At 34.8% G+C, this 14706-nt stretch overlaps 4 protein-coding genes across 7 annotated transcripts in view; 1 reads left to right on the plus strand and 3 right to left on the minus strand.

The window, feature by feature from the left end:
- LOC114248952 (uncharacterized) overlaps positions 1-8841 on the minus strand; it is a 120324-nt gene extending 111483 nt beyond the window's left edge. Inside the window, exon 1 of one of the 4 annotated variants that reach the window (XM_089732935.1) lies at positions 7651-8841. Coding sequence is in view for 3 of the 4 variants with exons in the window: in XM_028182391.2 (XP_028038192.2) it covers positions 6268-6415 (148 nt within the window). In the remaining variant the exon portion in view is untranslated. Of the gene's footprint in view, positions 1-6267; positions 6550-7650 lie in introns of those variants that run through there. The other 3 variants (XM_028182391.2, XM_028182392.2, XM_089732936.1) reach the window with 3 other exon arrangements.
- Positions 179-14706, plus strand: part of LOC114248958 (EF-hand domain-containing protein 1) — a 43540-nt gene continuing 29012 nt past the window's right edge. The window contains exons 1-3 of the mRNA XM_028182405.2: positions 179-553; positions 2670-2886; positions 4330-4485. Coding sequence (XP_028038206.2) covers positions 366-553; positions 2670-2886; positions 4330-4485 — 561 coding nt within the window. The 5' untranslated portion in view covers positions 179-365. The remainder of the gene's footprint in view (positions 554-2669; positions 2887-4329; positions 4486-14706) is intronic.
- Positions 9518-13342, minus strand: LOC149501461 (microsomal glutathione S-transferase 1). Its single transcript, XM_089732943.1, has one exon. It carries the CDS (start codon positions 13340-13342, stop codon positions 12890-12892), a length of 453 nt encoding a protein of 150 aa, XP_089589069.1. The 3' UTR covers positions 9518-12889.
- Positions 12830-14110, minus strand: LOC114248959 (microsomal glutathione S-transferase 1). Its single transcript, XM_089732942.1, has one exon. The coding sequence runs from the start codon at positions 14108-14110 to the stop codon at positions 13655-13657; it is 456 nt and encodes a 151-aa protein (XP_089589068.1). The 3' UTR covers positions 12830-13654.

Raw genomic sequence — 14706 nt, forward strand, 5'->3', positions numbered from 1 at the left:
TTATTCGTTGTCATTGAAGACTCATCGGAAGGTTGGTTGCTTAGAAACGCGACCCTTCATTATATTAACAGCAGTCTACCCAACAACGAAACTTTCGCTTCCAAGATAATGTATATATTGTTTCGCTGTTTGCTTAATTATTTTTAATAAATATTTTTGATAATACATTGATTGAACAATAACAATTAATCGAATAGGTGAGCTTAGAATAATTTGTAGGTAGAATAAAAATGCGAAACAAAAGTTATTTAACTTCACAGAATAGTTTCGTACATTCAATTTAATGCCTGTTTATTCGTTACCAAATTTGAACGATTCGCTTATTTATGAACATATTATTTGTTTCCTAAATTTTTATTACAGCCATGGCGTGGGGTCTCCCTAAGCTACCAGGTTTGACATTTTCGGATCCAACCAGGACGCAGTATCATTTGCGAAGCTCTTTAAGATATTATCAAGGCCACAGATTCCCGGACACCGTAGTTAGAGGGCCCGGTGGAGCACCAACTGATGTTGACAGCAATGCGTTTGCCTTGCCCGATGATTCTATCAAGTTAGTATAATGTATTTTTTTTTAATTGTGCCCTTGATGCCATTATCGGAGGGTTTAGAAATCACAAAGTAAATGGTGCCATACATTTTGAATCTGTTGACTGCATTGTAATAACGGATTTAGCTTGAACCGGAACACGCTATGAATAGCAGAAATCATATAGGCTTAAATCACGTGGTGAATCTTTCACCACAACTGCACCACACACCTGCAGACTGCCACCAAGGCGTCGTTGCTGTAGGTCAATGCTGCTAATTGAACTTCGAACAGATTTTCTTTCATGACACAATTTACGACTTATTATGTTCTTTACGACTTTATTGTGTTCTTTCTTTTATAAGTTAGAATATAAAGAACATCATTTACGACTACAGTTAGTCGTCAGTTCGTCAGTTTTAGATGCATTGGTGATAGGTTTCCTGAAGGCTTCGGGTGAGCATTAGCGTTAGAGAGTTTTGCATAAATCGATTATGCTGAGGAAGCCCTCACCTGTTCACGAGCTGACTAGACAAGATAGAGCGTCGCGTCACTCTAATATCTAAAACGGACATACCCTCCACGTAGTTACTACATATATATATTTTTTTATGTTTTCATAGTTTTTGAATATAGGGGAATGCTGTGAAATTTTGTGTTTCTGCTGAAATTGCATATCATTCATTGCCAAAGATGTACATACCTAGTCAGGTCATAAATTCTGTCACATGTTTAATGTAAAATAATTGAAACAAGTTAATTCATTATGTAACCATTCATATACCAAAATGAACTTAACAAAACATAGATTCTTATGACACTAAAGGTTATTCAAAATGACCTCCGTGATTTTGAATACAGGCCTTCAATCTGCGCGGCCAGTCGTCTATCGCAGCACGAACGAGGTCCATGTCAATATCGGCGGCTGCCTTAATCAAGGATGTCTTGAGTGACTCCAAATTGGGATGAGGCTTTGAGCACGCCTTTTCCTCCAAGTGTTGCCATATCTTGTAATCTAACGGATTCAAATCTGGACTGGAGGAGGGCCAGTCTTCGTGCCGGATGAAGTCGATTTCACGCGCCGCCAGCCAGTCTTGTGTGCTCTTCGCTCTATGAGCTGGCGCCGAATCTTGTTGGAATACCCAGTGCCTGTTATTGAACATGGTATGAGAAACAGGTTCCACAAGGTTCGTCAGGACTGTATTTTGATACACAACTGCATTCGTTTTTACACCTTTCTCACAAAAATGTACCTCTGTTAAGCCCCAATAAGAAACTTCCAACCATACCATGAGCGAGGATGGAAAATTACCTCGTTGGACACGCGGAATACGGTTGCTCGCTTCTTCACTACTGTGTGCGTACACCTTATCATTTTGTTTGTTGTAGCTCTCTTCTACGGTAAAAAATTTTTACTTTACCGTGAAATTGACTTCATCCGGCACGAAGACTGGCCCTCCTCCAGTCCAGATTTGAATCCGTTAGATTACAAGATATGGCAACACTTGGAGGAAAAGGCGTGCTCAAAGCCTCATCCCAATTTGGAGTCACTCAAGACATCCTTGATTAAGGCAGCCGCCGATATTGACATGGACCTCGTTCGTGCTGCGATAGACGACTGGCCGCGCAGATTGAAGGCCTGTATTCAAAATCACGGAGGTCATTTTGAATAAACTTTAGTGTCATAAGAATCTATGTTTTGTTAAGTTCATTTTGGTATATGAATGGTTACATAATGAATTAACTTGTTTCAATTATTTTACATTAAACATGTGACAGAATTTATGACCTGACTAGGTATATGTATAGATACAACACAGACTATGAGATACAATGAAAATATTAATCAATTAAAAATTATGTGTACGTGCGTTCAAATTACTACTGTACTATTTAGACAAAACTAAAATCCTGCTTAACTTTTTTTTTTACTATTGTATATCGTGACATACTTACTAATCAAGTAACTTTAAATTATTTGTGTACAAGACTTAATTTGAAATCACTCAGATAATTACTAAATTTGATAAAGTGAACAATAACAACAAGTGTTGCTTAGTTACAAACGATATTTTCCTATCAGAACTTATCGATGAGAACAATAATCTTTAACTTGTTTTATACGTACTTTTATTTCTAGCTATGACCCATCTCTGACCTATGGACGGGTGAAACAGCCAGCGTTGCCGGCAGTCGTGCCGCACTGGGTCCATTATGACAAACGTTGCCTTAATTTCACGGCATTTTTCAAACAGCCAGTGTTTGAAAATCCGGATGAAAACTATAGAGTACGAGTGGTCAATATTGTTTACTTCCTCGAAGATGATTCTATGACAGTCATGGAACCCAGAATTAAGGTTTGACATTTGTTATTTCTTTAACTATTAAAATTATGAAATACCGACGTCTTCCAACTATGTGCGATCTCATAGTTTACTTTAGTTACCCCAAAATATTAAGCCACTTTGTCAAGACGGTGTTTCGGCGACGACGCGACTACACGAGATTATAATCACATGCTACGTACAAATTTTTTTGTAAGCCGCTAAAAATGGATCGGAGCTAAAAGAATTTAAATTTCATATTTCGTTTTGATTCATCATTTTAGAAATGGTAATTTCCTTTGAAATGAGTTCCTCCACAAAGATTTATGATTCCGAATATTTCTTCTGTCACTCGTAAACGACTTTCGCGGCCAAATTCAAATATGTAGATTGTATTCAAGGGCTTACGTTCAGTTTATTCAAATTGGCAGGTCGGTATAATGCAATCCCAGTGCCTGTACTTATATTAAAGATGTACGTAATGTCTATGCGTATTGATTTTTAACCTATTTGATATTCATAGCAAATATCATGGCCGACCATGTTCTAAAAATAAGTATTCGTAAACTAACTTCTTTCTTTGTTGTTTTATTAAACAGCTGCAGACCGCAACGAGTTAAACGTAAATAATTATAACTAAAATTTAGTTAATTTTAGTTATAATTATGTTTTAGTTGTCTTGTTTCTGTAAATTTCCAATTATGGCACTAGCATTTTCTCAAGGTCTTATTTATCTTTTGTACTTTTCACGTTAGCGTTGTTCGTACTTAAAAATAACAAAAGTATAATAATGCACTGAGAGTGGAAGGTAGGAATAGCGAATCTGCGACGGAGCTAGGAAATGAGCACGCATTTGTCTCCATATGAATGCCAGCGGCAGATGCAACCAGCTTCGTTTAATGGGACCATCTTTTTTGCATTGAATACACCTAAGGTTTTATAATTTTGCTTGTGAATAATTTATGAAGTGCATACGAGTATTATTGTTTTAATGAATATATTACTTTTAAGAGAGTAATTATAAAATAAAACCTTAATTATAAAATAAAATCCAGCAAAATTTTATGGATCTACTGAGGGTTTGATATGAAGTCATACCAGGTTCCTTTTTATCTGTTCCGCAAAGCTACGATGCGCTTGCTTGGTTTGCGGAGTATGTCTGTTATTATCCCAAGATGCCGTGTTTATTATCTTAGCACACGTTTGTTTTTGTACCTATTCTTTTTACACTTGACAATGGTCTTATTATGTGTTTACCATTGCTCATGGTCATCAGTGATGTCACAATACAGCTAAATAATCCGTACCCTACCACTGAAGACGCTTTTTGAAATCGGAAAGGAGACGTGAGAAACGCCGAGGTTAGGAAGTTATTTTGGTAATAGAAGTCAATAGGGAAAATCTGTTGCTGTGGTAAGATGGGACCGTCTAAAATACTCGATATGCCTCAAAGTTTAACAGTTATTGAATTTGCAGAATTCGGGTTTATGGCAAGGTCGTTTAGTAAAAAGAGGTAGGATTCCAAAGAATGACGCCGGCGAATACTGGCACTGGAAGGATCTCGACATTGGTAAAGACATTTGTATCTACGGAAAGGTGTTTCATACAGTCTCTTGCGATCTATTCACAAAGGTAAGCCTTATATTTTCATATTTAATATCCGTGTTGACAATAACAACTATTATAAAGATTATTTGACTATGTAGAACAGTATTATATACAGTATTATATTTTGTAAAAATCAGTAGAAAATTACTGGCTCTAAATATTTCTAAACTGCAGGAGAGAGTGAAGTGTTTTAACATTAATATAAATGATTCTCAACATTTTATTGTTCCACCTCAACCTACCAGCACCATATTGGGTCGCCTTAGAATCACTTAAGTTGAATGTGGTGGAATGAACTATACATTCAATCCGCCCCATAGACGCGATGGGAATATAAATTTGTTTATATACGGCAGCATGCTGATTTGTATTCCAACAACGAGGCCACGTTGTCGAAAACATTAAACTGTTTCTGTGAGTCTTTTAAAATAATTTAGTTCTTTTAATTACTTGGAGAATGTAACTTGTATAACTGACTAATTATTATTAGTCATTAAACAAGTTACATTTCCATACATATTTGTAGTTTTAATGTTTTGTTACGAGCAAAATGGATTGTGACATATAGAGCTTTTTTCAAGATTTTATGACTTGGTAACTAAGACCTTTAAGTCATGTCTTATTTTAATTTATATCCTTATTTTTGAAAAATGTTTATGGAGTGAAATGAAATGAAATGAAATGATATGAAATGAAATGAAATGAAATGAAATGAAATGATATGAAATGAAATGAAGATCATTAATTTGAGACATTAATCAACGGGGATGAAATTAAATGAAATGAGATGAAATGATATGAGATGAAATCTAATCTCAGTAAAATGGTGGTCATTTACTAAGATTTTTCAGTGGACTTTTTGGAGGATCCCGAGAAGTTACGTCCAGCGGCTTTGTTTCATTTTCCCACATTTGTGCACTTTCACAGATATTAAACAGTTAATAAACCACCGTTATTACACATTTAAACCTGAAGAAACACTAAATAGACAAAATAAAACAAATCACACAACTTGATTCCTCGCGTTCCCGCCAAAAGTCCCCTTTTTAAACAGTTGTTTGTCGACACAGGTTATACAAACTAGTTTTTAATTTTTATTTATAAATACACAGGCTTAAAACAAAAAGTTACTTAGCTGGATCTATTCTTTGTCTCAGTCTTTCTTACATTTCGATCCAGATTTCGTTGATTTTTGACAATTCCAAAAAGAACGAACAAAGGATATAATATGTATGTATTCATAGGAATAATGTTATTTTATGTAGCTTGGTCCAGTATGTAGTGTGAAAAAAATGAGAATGTAAGATCTTATCATATCGTAGTATGTGATTTTTTTAACACATAGCTTATGTGTATTTACAGATATTATTTACTTATTTATTTTACTTTTTGTTGTATACAACAGGCAATAATGATTAACACGAAATAAAATAAAACTGTCAATACAATGGGCGGTCTTATCGCAAAAATCGATCTTTTTCAGACAAGCGTTTATAGAACTAATATTAAACACAAAATGCAAAATATACTTCACAACAAATCACATTAATTCAAGTAGGTACCTAAGTATTGGTTCTATTACGATCGTGAACTAGGACTAGGACACTGTAAAGTGATTATTAGTGATTATAAAATGTTTTGAAAGTTTGAGTCAGTTTTTAAGATTGATAAAATAAATGTAAACTACTGTCGTATTGTGTATAACGCAGAGAGTTGAAATATAAGTATATTTAAATCAATGGTATAACACATACAAAACAAATAACAAAACGTTGACAACATAACCTACAATAGGTATTTACTTACCGCTTCGATGCTTAAATAAATTAATTTGCAAAAGGCCACAGCCAAACTTACTTAGAAACTGTATTATTGACACTGTATTTTCTGTACAATAATTTAAAAACGGAATATTATTGCTGCCGTATGGTTGTTTGGTTACTTCGATTCGCATTCAAGGTCACAACTCGCAGCTGGTCCATAGATAACAAAAGCTCGGAGTGGTTATTATGGTGCTAAGTTAAAATCAACCATATTTCTTTTTAACAAGACTTAATTTAGTTAAAGATACTAAATTTAATAGGTCTATCTTAACACAAAATATGTATCTACACAACTCGGGATGTCTTCTGCTTCTACAGTTTAATCTCGCAGCATTTTATATATTAAATTATTTCCGATGTTTTGAACATAACATCATGGTCTGTAATGACGGAAACTGTACATGAACCCGAAAATAAAATGTAACAGTGATTTTTTATGTTGCAACTCGAGTAGAATTAGTAAATTATTTTCATAGTTTGGACGATTTACAATTTTGTCGATCAAACTAAAACCAGGTGACTATACAAATCTAATTTCAAAATGAGCAAAAATGTGTTCAAAACAACTCAGCTCACATTCGGGAACTAAACGAACCATAATCAAATAGGAACAGTATAAAATATACCTTCTCGAGGGAGGTACTTAACTACTATCCTATTATATTCTATTGCATTGAAACTTTCAAGTGCTGTGTGTAGCCTTAATTCAAAGCAAGTGGTCCATGAACTTCTCTACTCAAATAGATTGATAAGTAATAGTAGATAATAATAATAATAAAACAATTTATTGCCTTTTACATTAAAAAAAAAGATACAAAAAAAGAAAAGAAAAAAAAGGAAAAACCTAAAGTGGGTGGCTCAGCTATATGATAAGCTTGATGATAATCATGTTCACATTGGTTCTTGCTGGTCACTCACTGTCCTCGCCGAATCCGTCTCGAAGGTCTCGACGAGTAATAGACACAGCCCACTGAGATTCTCAGTGGGTCGCGTTTCCGATCCAGTGGTGGATTTTGCGAAGCACCGCTCTTGCTAGGGCCAGTGTTAGCAACAATCCCGGTTTGAACCTCGTGAGCTCACCTACACGTCAAGGCGAAGCTGAAATAGCCTCTCAAGGCTATTAGCATAGGTACGGAAAAAAAATTGTTTCTTGTTATGACGAATGAGGTAAAAGCATTATTAATAAAATCGATACTTATTAAATGTATATTGCAAGGTTAGACTCGAATTTATTTGAGCAAAATGGTTTGGTAAAAAATTTATTTACATAGCGCATTACAGATACACCGTTATTGTGTTTTGGGCATACCACGCTTATTTCCTAGTCTTACTAGCCACCCACTTCCAAGATTGGATATATACACACCTCTTTCCAGATTGTCATTATTTGGTCTCTAGGTATATGTCGGCGTTAAGCCAGGATTTACACACATAACTTCTTTTACAATGAAAATACAATACAATTCTATAAAACTTTAACATTACTTGTTTACAACAAAAAGCCACGCCTGAGTTATTCAGTGGTTTTTACACAATTAGCCATTTTGTGTTGGTTATAGCAACTACAACTTCTTTTATACAAACAAATGTAATTACTGCGAAACAATTCACAAAACATAGCTTAATATTCAAAATACATATTTTAGTGATTTTACATGACTCACATTTAATTTAATTTACATGAATTACTTTTAAGTAATATTAACTAACATTGTTATTATCCAGCCTAATAATAGATGGCGCCAACAACATCATTGCATAACAATTACAATACTTAATTAAATTATTAGTACTGTTAATTATAATATAAATTATTATTAATATTTATGCTTTATTCATATTTAATCATTTATACAGTCATTTGTGTTTTTAAACAATAATATAAACATTAAACATATTCTGAACATTTTCACATCAAAACAGTGTCTGCTAATTATTAAATATGGTAGAATAACAGTTTTGTTGCTAACAATAAACAAATATTAACATATAATAAACTAAACTATATATTATTATGTTAATTATTGCCAACAGTGGCGTTTGCGCCCATACGGCCATACTGATTCCAGCGCGTCCCTTGCGCTGTTTTAGCATTTCACATAACAGTAAACAAGGCATATCCCCTACTGGCATCTACCCAACACACAAAGCACATTCACCCTTACGAGATCTAGCTAACACACAAGAGGATTACCCAACGGGATTTACCAAACACACAAAGCATCACCCATACGGGTCTAGTTAACTCGCAAGCCATCACCCTTACAGGATCTAGCCCACTTACCAGGCATCACCCTTACGGGATCTAGCCAACACACTCGGCATCACCCATTCGGGATCTAGCCAACTCACAAGGCATCACCCACTTGGGATCTAGCCAATCCACAAGGCATCACCCATTCGGGATCTAGCCAACTCATAAGGCATCACCCACTCGGGATCTAGCCAACCCACAAGGCATCACCCATTCGGGATCTAGCCAACTCATAAGGCATCACACATACGGGATCTAGCCAACTCACAAGGCATCACCCATACGAGATCTAGCCAACTCATAAGGCATCACCCATACGGGATCTAGCCAACTCATAAGGCATCACCCATACGGGATCTAGCCAACTCATAAGGCATCACCCATTCGGGATCTAGCCAACCCACAAGGCATCACCCATTCGGGATCTAGCCAACTCATAAGGCATCACCCATACGGGATCTAGCCAACTCACAAGGCATCACCCATACGAGATCTAGCCAACTCATAAGGCATCACCCATACGGGATCTAGCCAACTCATAAGGCATCACCCATACGGGATCTAGCCAACTCATAAGGCATCACCCATACGGGATCTAGCCAACAAGACCAGGATTAAGGATGCGCATGGTGGCCGGCCAGCGTTTTAGGAAGGATAATTGGATAGGAAAATAAAAGTAGACACTTTAACAAATTATAAATCATTTTACAGCAGAACAAATCTCTCTGCCCATACGGTCAATTTTTCAGTTATCAGCATCCTCTGACATTAACAGGATAGATTTACCTGTATCAAACCTTTACCATTACCAAACCTTTACCTTTACCTTTATCAAAACACATTGGATGGCAGAGACCGCTCGTCCATCCATTTCTCACCAGCTGATTCAACTTCCCCTAATTCATCATTCAGCGGACCATTTCCAATTGGCTTTATTTTAATGGCAGGTAGGGAACATCATCCTCCTAATGCCTCTGCATTTTTGTTTTATTTTTGTGCTGTAGCTTTTAATCAACTGTGATTCTTAAAGCTGCCTGTTAGAGCTTATTAAATTATATTTTACAAACATGTGACATTTATAATAACCCATCAATAGTTCAGCATGCCTGTTGACCATGCTCGCTCTCTTTGCAATAATGTGGTACTGAATTTCATACTGTTCACAAGTTTTTAAAACTCCTGAATTATCTTTTATCTTGGTGAATTTTTTAAAAGTGACAGGGTTCCAAAAATGTAACTAAGATTTTGAAATCAGAAATCAATACAGAGATCTGTGCAATCCTTTTTCTTGACTAATAATAAAGTGGCATCCCCACTAGAAACCTAGGGTGCAGAGAGTTAATCACCCACTCATCCAAAAATAAATAATTATGAAAGGAAAAGTAATAATATGGAGCTGCTGAACAGGGATGAGCTGTCTCTTATTATGGCATTTTATTACAAGTTTATGTTTATTTTTATTGTAATATGCTTGACCTCCTCGCAATAAACAGGAGACATACAGTAAGTACAGCGTTGTACTGTCCTATCCAAATTAATTATTTCAAATCCAACTTTTATCTGCCTGATTACCATCTATGAGAACTGATTTGCCAAAGTTACATGATGATTGAATAATGACTCCAAACTTGAGCATTCACTAGATAGAAACTTATAAAAATAGATAAGTTCTCTTCAAAGAGTGCAACACTGAGAACAGTTATTTTTAAAAGATTAAAACCTATTAGGATGTCAGCAAGACTGTCAGTATTACCATATGATTATGATTACCATATGAAATTCTATAACAGTTCTAGTATTTTTCTCCATTAAAAGTCACAATGCTTTGTTTTGAAATCAGTTGACCCCTTATGCTCAAAAACTTTACATGAAGTTGTTTAGCTTACTAAACTAGATCTGCAATGATTGAAGTCTTATTTGTGGTGATACGTTTGTCATCTTGACGGCGGTAACAACTTTCCTCGAAATGACGCAAGTGACGCAGTAACCACATTTAAAACCTTAGTGTTACTAAAAGTGCCACGAAAACTGAAGGAATCATTATGTGATTGTGATAAAACTGAGTTATGTTTAGATTATTAACATTATATTTACAGAATATTTTCAATTTGACGCTTTCGGAACGTTTTTAGAATCGATATTATTTAGGAAGCGAAATACATACCACAGCGTATTTCTCAGTAACTTGGATCGAATAAATTTAAGATAAATACCTGAAATCAGTATTTTTACCATCTCAGCGTCAGTAGCTTTTCCAAAACATCCACGGTCTAGAACTCATTTTAAATATCCACAACTTTACTGAATGCATGGATCAGTTCGTCCCTCACTTGCTCCAATGCGGTTCAATACAAAGACCAGATATCGGCTTATGTCTTGCTTGCTCTTTTGAACTCGATGTTCATGCGATGAAACAATTAGCTTCATGATAGTTTCGTCCACATTTCCGCATCGGTCTTGATGTCACGCCCTCATCGGAGCTGAACGGCGGCAAATAAAAGTTATAATGCCACTACAAGGGTACAGCATTTGCAGCTATCATCACTTTTCGCCTTTTTAATACAGGTTGGGAGACCCATCACTAGTTCAACAGTGGGCTACTTCATTCGGAGGCTTACGATTAATTTTGGGGCTGTGATCCCACTTCTGATGTCGGCGTTAAGCCAGGATTTACACACATAACTTCTTTTACAATGAAAATACAATACAATTCTATAAAACTTTAACATTACTTGTTTACAACAAAAAGCCACGCCTGAGTTATTCAGTGGTTTTTACACAATTAGCCATTTTGTGTTGGTTATAGCAACTACAACTTCTTTTATACAAACAAATGTAATTACTGCGAAACAATTCACAAAACATAGCTTAATATTCAAAATACATATTTTAGTGATTTTACATGACTCACATTTAATTTAATTTACATGAATTACTTTTAAGTAATATTAACTAACATTGTTATTATCCAGCCTAATAATAGATGGCGCCAACAACATCATTGCATAACAATTACAATACTTAATTAAATTATTAGTACTGTTAATTATAATATAAATTATTATTAATATTTATGCTTTATTCATATTTAATCATTTATACAGTCATTTGTGTTTTTAAACAATAATATAAACATTAAACATATTCTGAACATTTTCACATCAAAACAGTGTCTGCTAATTATTAAATATGGTAGAATAACAGTTTTGTTGCTAACAATAAACAAATATTAACATATAATAAACTAAACTATATATTATTATGTTAATTATTGCCAACAGTGGCGTTTGCGCCCATATATATTATGGTGACGTTTTTGCTGGCGGTGTAGGCGTTTATAACGTGCTCATAAATAGGTAATCGGTTTTGTTATGGTTACATTACATTTTATTACCGGCCAATCCAATACAAAAGTATCGAAATGAGCTCGTTACGAGGAACAATACGTTTAGCGATTTATTAACTGTTTCAGCGCAATTATCAGCGGGGTTTTAAATTCACGATGCGACTCCTCCGCAATAACAGAGCAATAATGCAAAACGAATGGCCGTCGTAAACCCATTGAATGGGTTTTCGAATACAACCAAACTTAGAAAGTCGTTTTCAAAAAAAATATGTTTATGGCAAACGGAACATTGAGTCAGTACTAAGGCTCTTTTTCCCATATTATAAACTAAAATACGGAAAACTTTAAAATCACAAGTAAAATGTGTTGTCCAGCAAATAAATACCCAGTAAATATGCCATGCGTAGATACTATCATTCTTGTCCAGGATATAAATAGTAAATTAATGCTGTGGTAATCTACCCTGTTTATACATTTTAAGAAAATAATAATCTTTATAGTTTTTGTTAAATGTATTGTTTATAGCATAGCATCGCATGTTGTTACTGTAAATTATTGTCATGTACTGCACGATCTGAATTAATTGTAACTATTTTAATGTTCTCATTTAAGTGAATTTATGTAATTCTTTTGAGAATAAAGAATATCTTTAACCCGAAATTAATCTGCTTTAGTTTTTATTTTTAGGATACTATTACACTCTCAGTAGTGATTTTCAAGACTTTGAAGAAATTCCATATTTGGTTTATTCTTACAATGTTGTCTTTCCCGTAATTTTAGCTATTCATCGCCAGCCATTGATTGTTCTCGAAATCTAAATTTTGTTTATCAAATTTTGATTAATTTATTAAATTTTGCATCGTAATGTAAGATTCCATTTCCAAAGCATAAGTTACTTATAAATATTGTATATATACAGTATCTAGTAAAAAGAAACGAACCGTATTTACTTCAACCATTTAATAAAAAAAATCATTTCACAGTCGAAACATACCAAATATATTGCTACAAAGCAGTTATAAAATGTGTAACTACTTTGAAACCCATGTAGACAGTAATTATGAAAGGAATACCGAAGGCGATTCCTCGCGCCGGTTGAGGTAATGGTTTTACTGCGTACACAATAGTGTGAAGTATTCGTCCAGCTGTGTACACTCGAAACAGCAGAGTTGCCCAGGCAGCCTCAGGTGCTGTTGTAAGATAGAGCGCCCCAAGCACCCAAAACACTGGAATGTTCTCGAGATCGTTCAAGTGAGCGCGTCTCACTCGTTCAACGTCGGGGTCATCGTACTTCACCTTGCCCTTTGTGCGCTTCGCGTCCTCTTCATTTGCAAACACTTTTTTAGCGTAACGCACTCTGCCGGTTAATATTGTAACGGCCAATAATTTTAAACCCAAAATACCCGAATATAAAATGTACGATTGCACGGCAGGATCACTGAGATTAATGGACACCATACTTTATGTTTTGTAGGTTAGATACGACGACAGCCGATAACAACACAATGTTGACAACTCGGATATTTCCGTCCGAATGAAGTTGAATTATACAACAGCTATAACGCCGAGTCACGATTTATCTACAGATATAGTAACATTGTGTTGATATAGGTACATGCGATAACCTGTGGTCGGTCGCGACTCGAGGCACATTGGAAAACAGGTTCTTACAGTTAACAGACCATATGGTGTATTCGAATTTAGTATGCACAAAACCCAAACAATAAATAAATGCAGGAAGGTCACAGTCAGTATTTTCACTAAAAGTCTTTACATTGCTGTGACATAATACAGGATTACTTGGATACCCATGTACAGCATTATGATGTAAGGTATGCCGAAAGCTATAGCTCTTGAAGGCTGAGGTAATGGAATAACAGCGTAAACGATGGTGTGCAGAATACGGAACACGGTAAACAATCGGAAAAGAAGCGTTGCGAATGTTGCTGCCGGTCCAGTAGTCACATAAAACGCTCCGAGTATCCAAAATGCCGGAATATTCTCCAAATCGTTCAAGTGGGCTCGGCGAATTCTCTCAACGATAGGGTCATCGTACTTGACCTTTCCTCTTCTGAGCATTTTCGCATCCTCTGGATTAGCAAATATTCTTCGTGTCATACGTGCTAGTGCTGTAAGAACTGTTAGTGATAATAACTTGAGGGCTAATATCGCAGAATGCACGATATATGCTTGCACGACAGGATTATTTAACGTTAATGACACCATTTTATAAACGCACTCGTTTACACTTTCTACTACAGGTTTTACTACGTGACGTCTAGTATGTTCAACTAACAAAATACGAATGGGTAAAATTTCAAGAACTAAAAGTATGTGCCATTCAATTTGATACTAGTATAGGTTAAACACTACTGTATTTTATTGATATGTTCTTTAGTCATTGCCTCTTTTATTCATTTTTAGTTTGAGATGTGTCAAAGCAAATGTGAGATGTAAGTAAAAACAAAATTATCATGTCACTTTACTGTGTGTTCAAAGTTCACTTATTACACTTTAATTATGAAAACATGATGCTGCGTGATTTACGCTCTTTATATGTATGAACCTACTTAAACAAATGTAGTAATATTATTTTGTAAATAAATTATATAAAAATAATATAAAAGAGTAAGTAATCAATGTTATGTTTTGAAAATTATTCAAAAATTTAAGTTGATAAATTTGATTTATCGTAATATGTAATTTAAAAATTTGAAGTAAGTGCCTATATAGCTTATAATAGCAAAATTGTCTTCTAAAATAAATTGATATTATAAACAAATTCTCATTAAATATTTTACAAGCTTGTGTAATTGCGTCCA

Source organism: Bombyx mandarina, chromosome 15 (assembly GCF_030267445.1).
Source record: "Bombyx mandarina strain Sakado chromosome 15, ASM3026744v2".
In the NCBI taxonomy this organism is placed as follows: Eukaryota; Metazoa; Arthropoda; class Insecta; order Lepidoptera; family Bombycidae; genus Bombyx; species Bombyx mandarina.